We start from the raw sequence: 20,865 nt of genomic DNA on the forward strand, positions 1-20,865 counted from the left end.
TTTGCAAAAGATCTATAAAATGTGTATTATTTGCTCCTCATTTTACAGTAATTCACTATTTGTCTTTGGTCAGCCCATTAAATCCTAGTAAATTAACAGCATGTGAAAGAGCTCAGTGGGTGTGAATACTTTAACCAATGCACCTCTAGCCCGAACTGTGCCAAGATGATGAGCTTGTAGGCCTCTTCTAACACAATCCAATCTGTTTCTACGGACTTAATATGATTCTGAGCATGTGGAGGCTGCATGATCAGAGTCGACACGGAGTGACGTCAGCAGCCAGTTCGTCCAATCGCACCCTTCGTTTCCAGCCTATGATGGTACAGTAAATACTATCAGCTCTGCCTCCTTTCCCTTTGCTGCAGCGATGAAAGCAGAGGAGACAATCGAGTTAGACCCGTGAATGTGCTATATAATCGTTTGTTAGACCTGAGATATTTTAGTGTCAGTGCGCAGCCTGATACGACCCCTGCTCTGCAGTGGAGTATATATGTATATATATTTTTCCCTCGGAACACAATTGAGTATTTTTCACTGCTCAAAGGGAACCAGAGCAAGCTAGAGTGGCCGACGAGTCGGCCCACTGCAGCGTGAATCACCGCAGACTCGCCCTTGCGCTGATTTTTGCGGTCGTTTCTCTGTGGACGTGCGCATCTCATCGGAGACAGAAAGCAGAGGGGAGGGAAGGGACGGAAACCGACTCGGTGTTCGACTCTCTGTCGCAGCCCGAGGCGCGCTGCTAGGCAGAGCATGCTAAAGAATGAGCCAAAGGGACACGCTGGTTCATTTGTTCGCCGGAGGGTAAGTCCCGAAGCCCAACACTACCATTACAGCGGTAAATATAAGCTGTCTTATGTTATGTGAGGGGAAACAAAGGGCGAAACGAGGCGCGTGAGTATCACGCAAAACATGGCAGGTACGTGAACGAGTGCACGTTATCATCTTGGTGTCAAAACTTCCGGTTATTTCTACCTCTGCCAGTGCCGACATTAGCTAACACATTGCTCGACCGTCACTGCAAGCCAATAGTGGTTTAACTTAAGCTCGGTCATTTGTCTTTCATGACTTTTAAATATTCACAATTTTCTTTATTTTGACGGCAAGTGGAATTTCATTTCCGGGCTCATTCAAACTCCATTGATGCCGCAACCACAGCGCTACTACGTCCACTTTATTAACCAAAGCATTTGATCGTCTGCTTTGACATAAAATATGAATTTTGGTGACATCCCATTATTAATCCATATATTTAATATAACGTCTGCCCACCATTTGCAACTATAGAAGTTGATGCCAACTTTCTTCCAGAAACACACTTATGAGGTCAGACTCTGATGTTGGACAAGAAGGCCTGGTTTTTATCCACTCTAATCCATCACAAAGGTGTTCTGGTTGGTTAAGATCAATCCAGCCAGTCAGGTTCTTCCACCTGCCTCACAACCTGGACTCTTCCAAAGATCCCACCACCATGTGTCATGTGACCCTCAGATGTCTGGAGGACATTCAGTAGACAGGCTGCAGCTCCATGCTGCTTCCTGAGACAAAGCATGGAAGATGGAAACAGCAAATTTAGGAACGGATTACTCTATCGCAAAAAAAGTTTTTACGCTTGCTCTACAACATTAAAAATCAACAAATAATTCAGTTCCTTTTTTTAGATGAAAAAATTTAAATCTGTATTGCCTAAAATGCATAATGTAGTATTGCTTTAGTGAACACGTAATCATTTGTAGATACTCCATACTCCATACAAACATACTCCATTCATGTTTTTATGGACCTTGGTTTGGCCCGGGTCGTATTTGCGTTGGGAGCAGGGAGGTGCCATTTCAAACTATTTTCTCAGAGTTGGGAGCATGACATTTTCCAAAAATGTTTTAGTAGACTCATTAAGAGTTCCTTTCACTAGAACTAAACGGCTGCTAAAAAACAGCCCATCACCAAATTCACCTGTGCACCAAACTTTACTCTTGACGCAGCATAGTCTGGTAAGTACCGTTCTACTGGCTATTACTACACCCAGGCTCTTCCACTGAATTGCCAGACAGAGAGGCACAAATGTTCACTCCAGAGAACACAACTCCACTGCTCTAGAGCTCAGTGGCGGCATTCTTTACACCATTGCATCTGACTCTTTGTGTTGCACTTGGTGATGTAAGGATTGGCTGCAGCTGCCCAGCCATGGAAACCCATTCAGTCAAGCCCTATGTACTGTTACAGAGCTAATTTGAAGATCACATTAAGTTTGGGGATCCGTGGCTAATGATTTTCAACATTTGCTAACACTGCCTGGGATTTTTGGCTGGTCTACCATTTCTAGTCACTTTCTCATTGTTATAATGTGACCAAAGGTTGATTAAATATTTAGGACCAATGAAATTCTGACTGGGCTTGTTAGATGGGTGACATCCTATCATTGTGCCTCATTAGGATTCAGATGACGCTTTCAGTGTTTGCAGATGCAGTCTGCATGCCTATGTGCTTAATTTTATTGAACCATCTTTATACTACAATATGTAGTACTGTACATTTGTACATTGTAATTTTTTTTTTAATCTCATGGTTCCTAAAAATGAATCGCATCAATATGAGTTTATTCATTGACAACGATTTTTTTCTACAACTAAGCTTATACTCACAATTATGTTTTTAGAAAAACAATTATCTAATTTAAGTTCTGTTATATCACTGACAACATTTTCATCTTGGAAATTAAAAGTGCATTAAAAGTGAACAGATTTTCTGACCCAGCTCATCTGTGTTGAATGAACTCCACTGTTTTCAGTTTATCTGTGCACCAAATCTTTGAGTCCAGAATGAATAATCTCTTTGGTAGCACAGCTAACCCTTCGCTTGTCGGGTGTCTACAAACCCGAGTTGACAAAAACGCAGCACTACCATGAGTTGGCAGAATTTACGCCTGATTTTCTTTTCCTCTGAAAGACGCCTCGGGCTGCTGCTGCCTTCCAGAGCCGCTCTGAGTCTCACATATGCAGCAGCAAAACCAGCCCAGGAAGTAGGTGAAGGGTCACCAGTGGCTCTGAGCATGAATGTGTAGTGGTGTTTTGAAAAGTAAATATAGCTAGTGCCCCTCCAAAGCAGCTCCCTGCCAGGATGTCGAAATAAACCACTGCAGAGGTACAGCTTGTACACACTTTATAGACCCTGTAAAGCGCTGGAATGATTTGCATAAAAGCAAACTTGAAGAACAGCTGCAAAATCCAAGGCTTCTGTTCTTAAGATGCAGCATTTTGTGGGTTAAAAACAGATTCAGGAGTAGTTTGTCTGATAAGTTACTTTAATATTCAGCAAGAGTTTAAAGTCTTCGTTTTGCTAAATTGCGTGGTGAGAGTCGAATGGAACGATTGCAATTTCTTTCTTGTTTGAATCCTGTTTTATAATCACTTTCACATTTCTTCTCCTAGATGTGGTGGTACAGTAGGCGCCATTTTGACTTGTCCCCTGGAAGTGGTCAAAACCAGGTTGCAGTCGTCTTCCATCACACTGTACATTTCTGAAGTCCAGCTCAGCACAGTTAATGGAACCAGCGTTGCCCGTGTTTCTCCACCAGGACCCCTGCATTGTCTCAAGTGAGGAAAATGTTGAGTTGGAGCCGGATGATTTGGTTCTAATTTGTGGCTGGGGTTTGGCTGTGATTAAAATTTTTACTAAATAAAAATTTTTTGGGGCGTGGAGACAACAAGACTGTTTTAAGATGTTTACATAAAGATGTGTAACATGACCCAGTTTATTTTATTTTAAAAACCAAAAAGCTTCAGGCATTCATACTTATAAAATAATCTCAAATACTAACCCAGTAATGATAATATAATCTATCAACAGACTTGGAAAAATTTGTAAAATGGACACTTTTTAAATTAGATGCAAGTGTTCAAGCAAATTTGCATACTTTGCACAATATTTTACACTTTTATTTTGTTCTCCTCTTTCTAGAGGAATACTGCGAGTATAAACATCTGATGTCAGCTGGCTGATTAGTCAGGCAATCTGCTGAGGTAGCCAGCCTGCAGTTGCTCTTGTTTGTCAAGCTAACTTGCAGTTTGCAGCAACAGGTTGGGGAGGGACTTTAGTGATTTTCTTGACTTTTTAAAAAGTATGGGGAAAATCCTATTAGTCGTATGCATTGTTGTCAAATCTATATTTGTTGTAGCCTTAAAGGAAGTGGGTGGTGATGCACAGTTAAGAATAATATGATATTCTTTCAGACTACACATATCTAGTAGTCAATTATTAACCAGTCTTAATAATTGGTTGCATTTATTTAGACTTGTGTATTTATTTATATATTTGTTTGTCAGTCATTCTGCCTGCATTTTTGCAATTTGCGACTTATTTTGATGCCTACAATTTCTTATGGTGTCTCAAATACTTGAAGTATTTGACTTAAGTAAACATATTGTCATTGTGATATCAGATTGTACAGTAATAGTGTTACAAATGATCTATTTGGAATGCAGTATTTGTGGGATGTTTTATTCCACTCATCAGGAAGTGTTCTTGCCAGTGATGTACTCAGCCTTGGATGGAGTGCCTCTTTATCAAACGACCACACCTCACACTGGTAGTAGCCAGAAGTCGTAAAGATCAGAGTGTTAGAAGAGTGACAGATTTGAAAGACAGGAGTTGGTTAAATGTGGATTTCTCGAAGCTGATCTAATCATGGAAATAACTATTCGTGCATAAATACGTAATATTGTGCAGCTGTAACAGTGGAATATTTCTTTAGTTTATTACATCAAGATGCAAGTCCAATTATTTGTTGTTGTAAAGGTTTACTGATGTAAAACTACTTAAAGAAGATTTCTCTTCATTCTGTCAGTTATTTATAGTTTTTAATCCACTTAACTATTTGTGTAGTTTGTAGAGCTAAACAACAAAAAACAACGAAGGCACCTGAGAAGGGCATCAATGATAAACCATCTGGCTTCAACTTTTTGTTATCATTTGCTTTTACATAAGATAAACGTCAGACTTTTGACCTTGTTGCTGTTCGTATCTTTTAGGGATTTTCTTTACCTATTGGCATATTAAAGTTCACAAGAAACTTCCCTTCCAAGTTAATATGATCCAATTCCTCTTCTCCTTATAGTAGTGGTGAGATGCCTTTAAGATGAAGGGAGAAGTGAGAGTAGAGGGGAATTTAGAGTAGCTTTAGTTGTTGTTTTTAGGATATTTGTATTTAATGTCAACCACTTAGAAATTGGGTGTTTTCAGGTAAACATTTAATAAAGTTGCAGCCTTTCTCTCATAGAACAGTCTCTGTTGTGTCACTTGGTTGTGCCACTTGGTTTTAAACATATTGCATAATTCACAAGCAGCTGTGTGTGGAATTTTCCACTGCAAAATGCATGCCTGCAACAATATCATACCCATTGAGAATGTTGGACAATATGATCTTGTCTAACACAAATTATAATTTATTATTCATTATGGTGTGATTTCGCAAGAACATTTGCAGAACAGTGACATTTAACACATTTCAGAATTAATCAGATTTCCCAACACCTCTGTTTTAGTTAAAAATGATATCTTAGCTTTCCTCCAAAGGAAAGTCAATTTTAGTTGCACAATAATCGGCTTGTATTGCCTCTCTCAGTTCATCTGTTCAGCACCTCTGGACCGGTGCCCTGTTTGAACCAGATCCATGTCGGCTGGGTGTGTTTTTGTGCACAACAATCCTCTATTTCCAACATTAACTGATCCCTTGTGTTGCCCTTGACACAAGCAGGCGTTGGCAGAAACGGAGCGACACAGTGCCAAGTGCAGAAGGGTTAAAAAGGGAAGCACTTTAGAGAGAGGGAAAGGCGATAACTGACACATGAGCCAAAGTGGGTCAGCATTCACAGGGATGCAGACCTAGATTCTTAAAGTAAATTCACTCCAAGCTCTTTATGTTAGCCGCACTGCTCTGTTTTCCTACGAGCTACTAATGGATGATGTCACCTTTTCTTTATATAGGTTGCAAAGCTCAAGATATTTCTGTATGGAATGAAAAGTACAGGATAAAATAGTTGCAGTAAATATTGCAACTACGTATTGCAATTATTTTGAAATACACAATGCCTGATAAAAAAAAAAACCCAGCCATTTTATAAAAAAAAAAGAAAAAAAGTCAAACTTGTAACAGTCCTTTCACCAGCTGACCTTTAGGGTTTATTTTTACATCAGTCGGGTGTCCTGTGTCTTGCCAGAATGTCTCCCTGGTGTTCTTTTGGCTGTACTTTACATCAGTGTCCTTGTAAAATGAATGGTATTTTAAATCAGGTTACTGGGCTGGATTGGACACATGAAAAATCCTTAAACTGACCGGAGGAAAACACGTGAGCCCTCTTGACAAGATCACAGTAAACACAAGTTGCTCAACAACACGTGTCCGGCTATTTATTTTGGATCTTGCTGTAGGTTATCTGTCGCTCCCTGTGCAATCAGCTCCGATTTTGGCTCCTGTTTCTCATTTACGGCTCCTACAATAAATGAAACCGCAAACAACTGCTGCACTGCTTCTTTTTTAATGGGCCATGTAAACAACAAATTAGAAAAGGCAGTTTTTCCTCTTTTTTTTTTTTAGTTCTTAGGAGCATTTGCTTTATTCTGCCTAAAAAACACATACTTGTTTCTGTTAAATATTAAAGATCAATCCACAATGAAACGTTTTTTTGTTTCTGCAGGTTGATCTTGGAGAAAGAAGGTCCTCGCTCTCTGTTCAGAGGACTTGGCCCCAACCTTGTAGGAGTGGCACCTTCCAGGTATGTGAAGGATAATGTGCTATCTTTTGGGTGTGTTCTTTTGCTTCTTCTGTTCATTTTAAAGCCAGCAGTTTGAAAAGTGGCAAGCTTGCTTTTCATAGTAACTCAAAGACTATTTGCAACAGTGATTGAGGTTATTTTTGAAGTGTATGTCTGATTAAATGGCTTTATTACAATTTCGTAGTCATACAGAAGCTTTAATTAAAATAAGGGTCTCTGTATCTTGATATTTCTATCGCTTTATTTTTTTGCAGACAGGACAATCCAAATCTGAAGCAAAAATATGAAATGTTCAGAAAAAGAAAAGCAAATAACTTTCACACGTGTTTGATATCATAACCGATACGGGAAAGTAGGTCACTTTAATCTTTTATGTCCACACAAAGCATATTCAGAAAGCTTAACGCTGTATGGTTATCAGGACGTACAAATCTCTGCATCATTTATATATAAACATTACATTTTTGGTGGAATGTCAGTCTTCTTGCTTTCTCAGCAGTTTTATTTCTGTTGACAATATGCTAGCCCACACATAAAGAAATGAATGTCCCAGCTGCTGCGGAAGAGGGGAAATCTCTGCTTCAGTCTGAGCGGAAATGAACAAATTCTCTAAATCGTGCTTTATCTGGTTAGCGTTGGGAAAGGGCTTAGGCACGTTCAAAATCTGAATAAAGCAGCAGCAGCAGCAGGTGCTGGCCAGCTGCTGTACTTTAATCATGCGAGACTTTAATTGAGATTTTATCCTCAGGCGCTCTCTGTCACTCCAACCTTTTTCTAAGCTCCCACTTAACATGATCCGTCCCGTTTCTCTTTTTGGTTTGGAAGTTTGTAAAATCTGATTTCCTTGTCATTTCTGGATCAGCTGTGGGTCAGGAAATATAGTAGTTGCTATCCAAGAGGGAGGCAGCGAATTCATGTGCTAATGTTCTGTCTGCTTTCTGTTAATGTTTGACAGAAGTGCAAGTACTGAACAGAACATGAAGTCCAGAATTTGATTCAGTGGCAGCCCAGAAATGTGTTCCATTTTCAAGTTATTTAGCCAGTCATGTCTGTCTATCTTTAATAAATAGTTATGCATCTACAAGGTTTAGCTTCACTGATTCAAATTCAGTTTTCATTAAGAACCAAATGTGCTTTTGTCAGATTCTTTTCAGAAGATGGACTAATACAGGATGCTGGTTTTTTAAGTGATAGTAGCGTTCAAGCCAACATAAAATTACTGGATTACAAGAGAATATTAATTTGTCAGACTTTTGTTAAGCTAAAAAAGTAGATTAAAGTGGCTTTTCTAGTAATGTGATGTCAAGGTTATATTATGTTTACTATTTGACCTGCAAATTACACAAATGATTAAAGGAAATCTGGGTGATTGCTTGGGAGTTACTCAGTCCCCATCAATGGGATCTTGAAGCCAGATGGGTTAAGATGCTCTTTGAAGTCTAGGTATTTGAATCCTATGGCCTATATTAACTAGTTGCAGAGTTTGACTCTTACCGCAGCTGTAAAGTTTTTAGTTTTTTAGTTTTGTTTTCAAACTAATAAATTTGTTTTGAATAATCTTAACACTGGCATTATGCGACTGTGCTAATGAAGGAAGATGCTTACGAAAGAAGCAAGTTAGTGTGTAGAGCAGAGAAAATTAGCTTGAAGTGCCTTAACATCAAACCAAACACAACAACTTAAGTGTACAATATAACTTCATGGAGTGGAAATATGCATCATTACATAATAAAATAGCTTTTTGTTAGAGTTTGCATCAAAACCTGTAGTTTGTTGGAGAGCAGTTTTTCATCTTTTATTTTATATTTGGGAAATATAAAAAAAACGATAATGTCTTCTGATGCTAATGAGAGCGTGAACCTCCTGCGTTGGTCAGCAGCACACACACAAGCTGCTCAGACATTCACACACCGCCTCACGGCATGGGTTTTTTAGAGTTGCTGTACAATGTCATTGGGTTTAATATGAGTCTGCAGAAATGTTGACTAAATCCTGGGATTATTTACAGAGTGAAGATCAGCTGAGGTCTGGGCTAAATTAAAGACATGGGATTTTTGCTCACATCCACACACATAAACATAATCTGATCTAATTTTAGTTCTTTCTTTTACCGTTTACAGTTAATAAATGTCATTTTACGCAGTTTTTTTTCTGTTGTAAGCTATATGGGATGTATGTTTAATTAGGTTTCACTTTTAATTTCCAGTAACGTCTCTTCTGCTTTCGCCCTGCCTTTATTATCCGCAGGGCAATCTACTTTGGAGCCTATTCAACAGCCAAGGAGAAGCTGAATGGAGTTCTGGAGCCAGACTCGACCCAGGTGCACATGTTGTCCGCTGGGATGGCAGGTACTGACGGCTCCCTCTCTCCTGCCCTTCCGTCCGTCTGTCACCGTCTGTTTTTATCTGCCTGTTTGACCGTCTGCCAGGCTGCCTGGGCAGTTTGTCTCACTGATGGGTTTCATTCAGAAAACATATTAAGACAATATTCTGTGTGTCTTCATTAAGACAACCTTAATCTCTCTTTTGTTTTTTTTTACTTTTGTTTTTTTGTGACTCATTGTCATCATTTATAGTATTCCAGGCGCAACCTCTCTCTCTTATCTGAAGCATGGTAAAAGCTAAATGATATTGTCTGTTATAAGAAGGCATTATCTAGCTGTTTCATGTGTCAAAAAAAATCTATTAATTATGTACAGTAATTGGTCTATCAGAAAGCACAATTTAATACTCTAAGGATCAAACTAATCTTAATAAAAAGTTTGCCTGTATTTGCTTGAAAACTATTTTATAACAATTTTACAGTTCACTGCTGTGCTGTTATATTTGACAGTTGTGGTACATCCTTAAAATCAAACTCATAGTGAAATATATTTTTCTGATTATATAATATTGTCTCTTAATGGTGGCTTTGCTGTGAACGCAGAGCTGAGGAGAAATGTCCTCTAAGCAGCAGTCAGACTTTTATTGAAATGAACCTCATGAGTTAAACATTTCTGATTATAATGTACTTTTGCAGTGCCTTGCGAAAGTTTCCATACTGCTTTAGCTTTTTCGCTCTTTGTTGTGTAAAAACCACAAACTTTAATGTTTTATTGGGGTTTTATATTACAGACCAACACAAAATATTGCATAATTGTGAAGTGAAAGGAAAAGGATTCATGGTTGTGCACATAAAAAAATGAAAAGTTGGCCATTCATATCTGTTCAGCCCCCTTAATCTGATTTTCCTAAGTAAAGTGCAGTGCAAGTGACTACCTTCAGCTAATAGTTTTGGGTAAAAATGCAGCATAAAAAAACTAAGTAACAGACCAGACAGAGGTAAAGTTATGATATTGAAAACAAATGTCAGTGTAAAATAGTTTTAAATATCTCTCAAAACACTGTTTAGTCCAGCATCTGAAAATAGAATGGCACACTCGCAAATCTACCAAGACATGTAGATTTATGTCCTTTACATAAATCTGTCCTTTATTTAAAAGTTGTAAAAATAAATCCATTATTCATCTGAGAAGTTCGTAGGAGCTCCCGGCTCACAAGCGTCCTCATTCATGTCGACTCACATTTTTATCTTCCTGCTTGTTTAGCTGCGCATCTTCCTTCCTGTCCAGGACACTCACAAAGGCAAACAGATACTCCTGTTTTTCAGAATAATATCATTCTACTCACCAATGCAAAGGAATTTCCTGCACATGTTTACTGTTTACAATCTGGTTTCAGTAGATCCACTTAAAGGACCTCTGATGTAGTGGGACAAATATAATCCATTGTAAAAGGTGCCTGGTCAGAGCAAAACAAATGTTTTTTTTGCTCACATGCAAATAATGTGTTTCAATAAACAAACGCTGCTAATTGATGCTCATAGATGCCGTCCTCCTAATCTGATAGAGCTTGAACTCTTTAGCAAAGAAGAATGTGGTGATTTTAGTCTCTTCTTGAGCAAAGTTGGTAGAGACAGACACAAAATGCTTTGGATGCTGAATACAAATGCACAAGATACATTAGACATTTATCTGAGGAGAAAAAAAAAATCTTTTTAATTCCTCTTCACAATTATGTGCTCGGTTTGTAGTTGTACCATGACAAAACGTGAAAAAGTTCAAGGGATAGAAGTACTTTTCAATGTATATTTTAATTATACAAAAAAAAGTGTTTAAAAAATGATCCTCAAAGTTTAGGTTGTGCTTTCCACGTCTCCTATCCTCACTGTCCCTCATGTCCTCCATGTTTGTTTGTTTTTAACCCCCGTCCTTGCCCCTCTATCTTTTTCTTTTTTTACCTTATTTTTAATTTTGAGGCCTCTCCAGAGGCGTCTATAAATAGTTTAACCTCCCAGTTGTGACTTAAACAGTGTGGTCTGGGCCCCCCCTTCTTTGCTTTGTGTGTATAGAGAAGAAAACACGGCCCCCAAAGGTCAACCGGGGCCCCCGGCACTCGGGCGGACGCGTCAGGTAGCACCCCATTTCCTTACACTGGTATGATGAAAACCATGGTGATTTTTATCAATACTAGATGTGATTTGTAATGGTATTACCATTTCTTAGGGTATAATGTTTGCTTTAGCTTTAGGAGACACACCTCCCCCTTCCCTTTAAGTTGTTACAGCAGCACATTAATGGTAAAGATTGATTGATTTTATTTTTTTTGTCAGCACAAAAGAAATGCTAACCTTGTCTCTGTGCAGAGGTTTGCACACAGTTTGTTCATTTTGTCTGGTGTCATCATCCTTTTCTGATTGGTATTGCTTCAGTCAGTTCTTTTCAGGGGAAGCTGTTATCAGTCCACGCTGATATCAGTCTGTAACCTGAGAACTGGTGATATTTCAGCAGAAATTCTGACTAAAATATCCCAATTTTAAACAGTCAAATACGAATTTTTAACTCCGCACCAGTTTTGAATTCAAGTCATATTTACGTGAGTAAAATGAATTTATAAGAATCTCATACAATTTTCTAGTTTTTTATCACCTTCCTAACGAGGAAGATGAGGAAGTGCTGGACAAATAGTTCTTAAAACATCCTGAACTCAAAGCTGAATAATTGTATACTCTATTTATAAACTTACAGTATTTAATATATCTATCTTAACCACATCACTAATAAGCTCTTCTTGCAACTAACTGAGAATTATGAAACTGAGCTTGCTGACTGAATTTAACCCTGACTCAGGATAATTGCTTCCAGTTTCATAAACTAACTGTATAGAGGAGTTCCCCTTATGGCCTCCTGGCTTGGAACTGTGGGCTTCTCTGCGATTGGAGGAGAGAGGCTGCTCCCCCTCTCTACCTTGCTCAGACTTACTTTCTGAAACGGTCCCCTGTGTCTGAATGTAGGTCAAACCCCTCTGGAAATACTGCACGTGCATTAAAGGCTTATAGAAGACTCTAAGTACAGTACTTGCAGCAGCATGTTCATACACAGATGCAGCTTTCTCTGGAAAAACAAAGAAGTGGAGTTGCACAATGTCAAAAGGATCTGTGTTGATCAGCTTTGTGGTTCAGCTCTTACTGCAGTCAGTCATATTTTTATCTTTTGCGCGCCGTGTCAGACTTTTGTCTTCCACATTTATTGTCTCAGATGCATCATAAGGCGCAACTTTATCATACCATATAGAGTAAATGTTAAGAGAGTCACCAATGTGAGAATTTCGGCTGATATCCGATATAAATAATGCTCTTATAGCCAATAACCTATATTTACATATTGTATATGTTAGATATACTTTCTTCCCTTTTGACACATTGAAAAAAGTTACCATGCTGCTGACTTCACCAGAAATTTCCTCCTTCAGTTAAACTCCCCACAATCCTTTGCTGCATCACTATGACTCTCACATAATTAAGCAAATAGCACATGACCAACCTTCTCTCCTCCGCCTCCAGAACCAAATGGCAACACGATAGGAATAAATATCGGTTATTAATATCATCCCCGTTTTATTTTTTGATCGGATACCAATATCTCATAAAGTGACTAACGTAAGCCACTACCAACATGATAGAGCGGATGTATCGTGTGTATATAATATTGGCTGAGACTCCACTGGATTTACTTGGGATTTTATGTGACACAGTAGTGAATAATTGTGAATCAGAATGAAAACAAAACATAATTTTCAGCACTTAATGCAAATAAAATCTGAAGGATTTTGGGTAACTTTTTAGTCTTTCCACTCTTACTCTGATACTCATTAATAAAACTTAAGGCCTTCAGAGGCCACCAAAATAGATAAATGCAGCTGTGTAGAGTTAAACTTTGTATTAACACAGCTGTTCTGTCACCATAGAAATCCGCAGGTGAGGTGTTTGCAGAACTTTTTTCTTTTATCACATAAAATCACATCAAAATATTTAGAGGTTCATGGCTGTAACATCACAAAATGTTAAACCAGAGCGCTGAATTAGATTCTGACTGAGTTGTAATATCGCTCCATCTCCATATCATTTGCTACCATCACTGATTTCTGTTTTGAGTTTGTCTCCACGGCAAGGTTAGCATTTCCACCTGCCTCGCTTTCTTTTCAAATCTACTTCAATAAACATCTAATCTTTTCTTGTTACTTTAGAAGATGACAGACAATGTACTCAGTAATTGTGAGGAATACTTTTTCCAGTTTATTGTATTTTCTTGCCGTTCAGATAGACCTGAAGTTTGGTTTACTTTTATTTTCCTTCTTACAAGGGATAAAGTGAAAACAGAACGTGTAAATTAATTTAAAGAAATGAATTCCAGCTGGAGTAAGTAGATGGTGCACTGAGTTGGGCTACAGCTAAAAGAAAGATGGGAGGAGGGGGCTCACTCCCTCACCTCCCATCTCTTCTCCATTTTCTTGCTCAGAAAGTGGGTTTGGGTGGGAGGTTGGTGGGCTTTGGGGTAGATGTGACTGCTGCTTGTGTGTGACTGTGGTACAGAAAAGCCTGTGTCTATTTTAGGGCTTTACTGTAAAGCTTTCACGCCTGCGTGATTGGGTGGGAGACCCCCGCCATCTGAACCCCCCATATCTGCAGGCTTCTAGCTGCAGCGGGGAGGAGCTGGAGGAGCTTTGCCCCTCCCTCGTGAGTACACGCCATTAGACGCTACTTCATTTTACTTCCCTCTCTTGTCTTCTTCCTCTGTTTTGTTCTTCTCTTCTTCTCTCCAACAGACCTGTGTAATTCGTTCTGATGCAGCTGCCTTCACATAGGTCTCTGTTGCATTACTACACTAGATCTGTCCCTGTTAGACTGTCTCTGGCATTAGATGTTTCCTGCAGATGGCTAGGATTAACGATTTCTTTCCTCAATTGCTGATTTTGGCTCATTTTCTTAAATGAGACAAAATGCACATTAAGCCACACCACAGCATACAAAAGAAAATGTTCATTATTGCATCTAGCTGCTAAACAAAGACGCTGTTGATAAATTTCACTTAAAATGTATATTCTACCAAAATGACATTTTTTAATCTAGCACTTAAAAAATATGTAAGGGATAACATAACAGAATGAGTTGCTTGATAAAAATACAGTGGCATTAAATTTCTGACCAGTACTGTAAGTACAGACTTCTTTTGAATTAGTTTGAAAATGTCTCTCAGAAACCTAATTTCATTCTGTTTTACCTTCCTGGTTATTTATATCCAATAGTCTTTAGTTCACCTAAGGTGTCTAAGCAGTGAAACACTGGTTCATTACTTAATTTTCTGAAGAATAACAAAAATTGTGCAATTTAGATGTTCTGTTATTAAATACAAAGTATGATGCTGTTTTGATCTCTTTTTTTAGAACTTGTAATTAACTTCTAAAAGGTTTTCCTTTTTTTTTTTCTGGATTGATTGAAAATGTAACTTTACATAACATGTTTATTGTAAAATGAAGCAATGATTTTTCTCCCAAAAAAGAACACAAGGTTACAGAGCCAGGTCTATCTCCATCACTGGAAGTCTACTAATACAATAGAAGTCCATTGGACAAAGATATAGAACCCAACTAAAAGAATTGCAGTATATATTGTATATGCTTTATTAGTCAAATTAGAGCTCTTTAAGTTTTTTGCTCACATAGTAGAGGAGCAGATATTTCAAAAATATTCAGATTTTCTTTCCAAGATCTATTAATAAGTAAATATTCCATCTAAATATTTTACAAGAAAATCATTAATAATGTATGAGAATAGTCTGCACTGCATTGCTCTGCACTCGAACACAATTTTACAGTTTCTTTATCTTTCATTAGCTACTAACATAGCTGGCATTATTAGCTGTGAAGGTTGACATTTGCGTGTTACCCATGAAACAGGTATTTCTATATCCACCATGTTTTATAAAATTTTTTTAAAAAGGTGCCGCTATTGGCTTATAATAACTATTTTGCTGCAACACCTGTAATGAGTTCAGTCTTCCTGTTACCGGCTGAAGTCTCACTCTGTTTATAAAAAGCGGCTTAAATGAAAAGCTGACGTTTTTCAGTAGAAAATGCTTTTGCAAAGCTGACTCAACTTTGTGGGATTCCTTCGATACATTTCTAAATACCTGACACTAAAGTTAGTCAACTTTGAACTTTTTTTTCCTGAGTAACTTGTTGACAAGTGACCCGTTAGTGTTTCTATATGGTGCATTCACTGATGGCAAAAAATGATCAGATTTTTGAGTTACCAACAAGAGGATCCCAGGTCAAGGCCGTTTAAGATAGAAATTTTCCTATTTAGGTCACTAACTAATTTATTAATGCATTTCTAAATCTTAGTATTGGTGAAATGAAGGGGAACATTCCCTATCTTTTGACTTAAGCATGTGCAATAAAAAGAACTTGGAAAAAGGGCATCAAAAACTTTCCTTTCAGATCAGTACAGTTGCAGATGAAGTTCTGATCATGATTTTTAAAATAAACCTTACTGCATTATAGCAAAATTAGGCTTAAAAAGAAGTTGCTGCTTTGCTAATTTTTGCAGCTTATTGACATTGTTCAAAATGACAAAAATCAACAAAGTGCTCACAATTATGGGTGCTTTTTATGCAGTTTTTATTCAGATAGCTAAAATACATTTAACCTCAGTCCTGTTTACCGTGAAAGAGCATGCCCTTGTCTTTAACTCATTATGTGGTATTTTTTTAAATTCTATGTAACTGACGCAGCTTTAATTTGAAATAATCTAATTTTTAAAAGGGTTTGACTCAAAAAAGTCAGCCAGCTGGTTCTGTTTTGTGAACTGCTTTCTCTCTGTCCTTGCACAGTGTAGAATTTCAGTGCAGCTTATGTGTTTGTGTTACTTCACGTCTCAAGGGATCTGTCTGAACCTTTGACTTCTTCTTAATTTCCCAGGGTTCACCGCCATCACAGCCACCAACCCGATCTGGCTGATCAAGACCCGTCTGCAGCTGGACTCCAGGTGAGGAACCATCATTTTCTTTTGACAAAAACTAACTTCATGCTGCTATTTTGCCATGACGGTTAACTTGTAGCTCAAATTATTTCACATTTAGGCACGACATAGCCAAAAATCCTTTTTTGTATTTTGATATTTTATGTAGCAGACAAACTACTAGTTTTTGTGAATTGGAAGTAAAATGATGTATGCGATTAATTGCTCTATGTTTTTTAAAATAAAAATCTAAAAAGTATTTTGGATTCAGCCTCTATTTACTCTGGTGACCCTAAATAAAATCCTATGCCTATAACAAACACCATCCCCATAGATAACATGGTGCTGGCAGAATCAAGCTTTCTGCTAGGATGGGGAATCTGGGCCAAGCTAATGGAGGGGGCTAAACACACAGCACTTTGGCTTAAAGCAAAGTGTATGTGTTAGAATGGTCTAGTCAAAGCCAAGATATAATTTAATTTGGTCCTAATTTCTCCCAAAATTAATGTTTGTTGCTCTAACAGGACAAAAATGTCAGAAATTGCAACACTTATGGCTACGTTGCAAGGCACTCTAAACTTCCTCTCTGATCACAGGAACCGAGGAGAGCGGCGCATGAACGCCTTTGAGTGCATGCGGCGGGTGTACCAGATGGACGGCCTCCGAGGTTTCTACAGGGGGATGTCAGCCTCGTACGCTGGCATCTCTGAGACTGTGATCCACTTTGTGATCTATGAAAGTATCAAAAGAAAACTGCTCGAGTCCAAAGTCCACAACAGCATGGTCGAAGAGGACGAGATTTCTAAGGATGCGTCAGACTTTGTGGGGATGATGCTCGCTGCAGCCACATCCAAGACCTGTGCCACCTCCATCGCCTATCCCCATGGTAGGTTTCGCTTCATTTTTCACTATTATTATGCTGGGCTGAAAGGATTAATCACCATGAATCAATTATTGAAATGATCATCAACTAATTTAGTAATTGATTAATTGTTACCCTGGTATGCAAGCTCAATAAAAAACAATTTGCTGAAAGAACAACATAGTTGTGTTTGAATTTAAGATGTAAAAAAACTTTGTCAGTAAATCTGTTCTACGCAGAAACATTTCCTAACATTTCTTTTGCTGTCCAATTCTAAAAAACACATTTGCCCTACACTGTATTGATAAGTCAAACAGAAAGGGGTGATGCTTTACACATGGTGATATTAGATGTATTTTTTTTACCTGTAGATGCTGTGTTATTGCATTTTTGCTGATTAGATATTTATATATATATATATTTAAAAAAATATTATTTAATTAAAACTTCTTATTTGCATCATTATATTTTTATAAATTATATAAAAAAGGCTTAAGTACCCAAATGAATCTGCAGAATGTTTTTATCCAATTAATCTTAAGAATAATCTATTACTAAAATAATAACCTCTATTATTATGCTTAATAGAGGTTAAGCATAATAACCTCTATTAAGGTTATTATGCTAATTTCTCTGGTTACTGAGAAATTAGCTTCCTTGAAGTTGTAAATTCTGGAATCTTTCACTATGGAATGTCAAGTGCTAACAATATTTGTTTTTCTGTTTTCCCTCAAACTGCAGAAGTGATCCGCACGCGACTACGAGAAGAAGGCAGCAAGTACCGCTCCTTCTTCCAAACTCTTGTGACAGTCCCCAGAGAGGAGGGATACCGGGCGCTGTACCGCGGCCTGACCACGCACCTCGTCAGACAGATTCCTAACACTGCTATTATGATGTGCACCTATGAGGTGGTGGTCTACCTGCTCGGCCGTTAGCAAGGAGTGGGTTTCTCCTTTCGGTGGTGAAGAACGGAGAAGGAAGCCTTTAGGCTCGGAATGGTAGGTATGAACTGTGACAAAGAAGACCAAAGGAAATCTGAAGATACTCTGATGGAGCAGAGAAGGAGGAAAGAGGAAGATGCAGCTCATGGGGAGAACACCAGCATCATCAGGTGGAGAGTAAACGTCTTAGAGGAGAGGTGCAGATGGTAGAGATCTGTTGGATTTGACTTCAAGCTGAATTCAGTGGCCTGAAAAGAAAGAATTATTTTCTATCAATTTAAAAGGAAAAACAGTAAAACAAGAAAATCTGCATTTTCACCCTGTTGTAGACATTCTACAAGGGGAATGTTTGAAGACATCTTTCATAAAGCGCCAAAGCTCAATTTTACTCTGTTTCAATAGTTTATAAGTTTTGCACCCTTTGTCTCCAGTAGTCTGCACTTTGTCAGCTACTTTTCGGAAAGTCCAATAAAGCTGAAGTTGATTTTGAGGCAAAAGCGCCTGGATGTTCTAAGGTCACCTCAACCTCTCTACTTTGCACAAAGGAAAGTTATACTTCAAACATTCTTCTATAAACACAGCATGTACAGTTGCATATCAGCAAATAAGAACATAATCAAAAAGTTGATTTGTTTAAGCGGGTCGATAAAATGCAATGATTGCATATTGTGTGGATATGTTGCACACAAAGTGAAGCAACTTTCCATCAATATACTTGCATGCAGTGCTCCGAACAGCCTGAGTTAGTTAGTAACTCTGTACTGTTGTGGGGAAGACGTCTCATTTCACAGCCAATAGTCACTTTCACACCACAAAGCTCATCGTTAAAGAAGGTGGCTCTTCAGACGACTGTCCAAGAATTTTAATGGAAAGTTAAGTGGAAGGAAAACATTTCTTCAAAAAGGTTCACAAGAGGGAGAAGCAGAGTGTTGATAAGATTGTGAAGCAAATGTCATTAAAAAATTTGCATTTTGCTCACTTTCTTGACCTCCCTGGTTGTTGTCGACATTGTTTGCTCGAATCTGAGCCTCTTTTTGGAATTATGCTTCTGATCACCCTGAAAAATACAGTTTGAAGATCCACAATTGTTCAACTGGTAGACACTTCTCAGACCTTACTACTCTTGTGTGGAAACAGGAAGTTGTGTCCCGAATGAGATAAGAAGCCTTCCTTCTGGTTGTTACTGCGTCCTACAATTACAGAGTATCTTCTGCTAGTTTCTACTTGAACCTAATGTGACAGTTTGAGGAAAATGTTGGGAGTGCCACGATGTTGAAAGGTTCCTCATCTAAAAGCCTGTTTTGCGTGCGAGTACGTGGATGATGTATTTGTGTTCAAGAATGTGTGCCTGCATGTCAATCAAATATATACTCCAGATTTCCATCCACTAGCTGTTAATCTTGCAATACAGACCAGTTTGGGGGTGTTGATAGACTGGGAGCTTAGGTTCCCAGTCAAACCAGTCCTTCCTTCCCAGTGGCTTCCAACTGACCTGATAACATGCACTTTTGTGGCCTTTCAAGGCTCGTGCTTTGCTTTCTGTCGTGTGGATGAAACTTGTACATGGTGAAAGAAAGAAAAAACAAAACAACAAAAGTATTACTGTATTTTAAATGGCATTTTGCGCAGCCGTTCTCATAGCAGATGTTTGTACAGTTTAGACTTTCCATTTGTTGTGAAGGATGTTCAGATGTTTGTAAATAATAATATAGTGTTTATGAATATCACTTTTTGTTTCTTCCTCAGTCCCTCTTTCTATCACGCTTTTGTTTGCCTTTGCGAATGATTGTTTTCATTTTGTGCAATTGAAGATGTTTTGACATTGACTGTTGATGAGCATATAAATGTGGCTTGGCTACGTTTTCCTGTGTTTATATGTTGCAGAGAGATAGCAAATGCTGCAGTTAATTTGAAGTGTTAGGTACCGAGCATCGGTTTGGTTTGTCATGTTCGTTAAGAACAAAATTGTTCCAGTTTGCAAAACTTGGTTATTTCTGTCACAACGTTTACATGTCCTTTTACGCTCAGATTCTGCTGTTTTTTTCTTCTTTGTTTTTTCTTTCTTTGCAGTTCGTTTTGAATATCACAGTTAGGTGGTTTGTATGGGGGCAGTTATGAAACTGGAATAATTTTTCAGACACTATATAGCATTCAAGAAAGTGCTTCAGATGGTTTTAAAACAGAAAAAAAAAACCCAATAAAACAAATGCTTTACAGTTACCAAAGGTTGTGTTATTACACACAGTGTGATGAAAAATAGTTTCTCCACTGAAAGGAAATGGAGAGCTTTTGAACGCCCCGTACAAACTCCTTGTGTTGCAGTATCATTTCATAGGCAAACAGATTTTTAGTAACCTGTGTTAGCTTTCCAGCTTTAGTCTGGCATGCTACCAACCTACATTTTTTCTTTTTTCTTTTTGTCTAAAGAAAAGAAAGAAGACGTGCTCATTTCATGTCCATGTGTTGCTGTAGAACACTAAAAGCTTTGATTATGTCTCAGCTGTGCTGTTGTAGTACTTGAGGTCACATTACCTGAATGGGATATGAGAAAACAACTGGAACAAATCATGCAAATATTTCACTTGATAATTTATCAATGTCTTTGGCAGGTTCCCTTGGATAGGATGCAGCCTAAAAAAAGGGTTGAACTATGCTAAGATTATGTTTTCCCAGCTCTGTCATTTGTGTGTTTTAATGTTTTTTGTTTTTTTTTTAAACACAAAAGCCAATAAAAATCTATTTACAAGTACAGATTTTTGTGTTATTGTATTTATTGTTTTGGTAAATTATTGTTGCCAAATTTTGGGTCATATCCCAAGTTTATGTTCCCAGCCAAGAAACTGTATATAATTTCCTCTTCCAAATATACAGCTGAAAACTCATTTTTCAGTACCTTGTATAGAAAGATTAAAACCAGTCCCACCCTGCCCTACGACATTAAATATGGTGTATTTTTTTC

General features: G+C 38.0%; 1 protein-coding gene across 1 annotated transcript; it reads left to right on the forward strand.

Moving 5' to 3' along the window:
• Positions 1-351: 351 nt before the first annotated feature.
• Positions 352-20,601, forward strand: slc25a36a (solute carrier family 25 member 36a). Its single transcript, XM_044134147.1, has 7 exons — positions 352-801; positions 3,426-3,590; positions 6,690-6,767; positions 9,015-9,115; positions 16,064-16,130; positions 16,700-16,989; positions 17,707-20,601. The coding sequence occupies exons 1-7, from the start codon at positions 761-763 to the stop codon at positions 17,898-17,900; spliced, it is 936 nt and encodes a 311-aa protein (XP_043990082.1). The 5' UTR covers positions 352-760; the 3' UTR covers positions 17,901-20,601.
• The last annotated feature ends 264 nt before the right edge of the window (positions 20,602-20,865 follow it).

Source organism: Gambusia affinis, linkage group LG12, assembly GCF_019740435.1.
Source record: "Gambusia affinis linkage group LG12, SWU_Gaff_1.0, whole genome shotgun sequence".
NCBI classification, from domain to species: domain Eukaryota; kingdom Metazoa; phylum Chordata; class Actinopteri; order Cyprinodontiformes; family Poeciliidae; genus Gambusia; species Gambusia affinis.

Coding starts and splice junctions, on each gene's coding strand:
- slc25a36a (XM_044134147.1), top strand. CDS start 761: ATGAGCCAAAGGGACACGCTGGTTCATTTGTTCGCCGGAGG. Junction 9,116..16,063: donor GTTGTCCGCTGGGATGGCAG/GTACTGACGGCT, acceptor TTAATTTCCCAG/GGTTCACCGCCATCACAGCC. Junction 16,131..16,699: donor CGTCTGCAGCTGGACTCCAG/GTGAGGAACCAT, acceptor CTCTGATCACAG/GAACCGAGGAGAGCGGCGCA.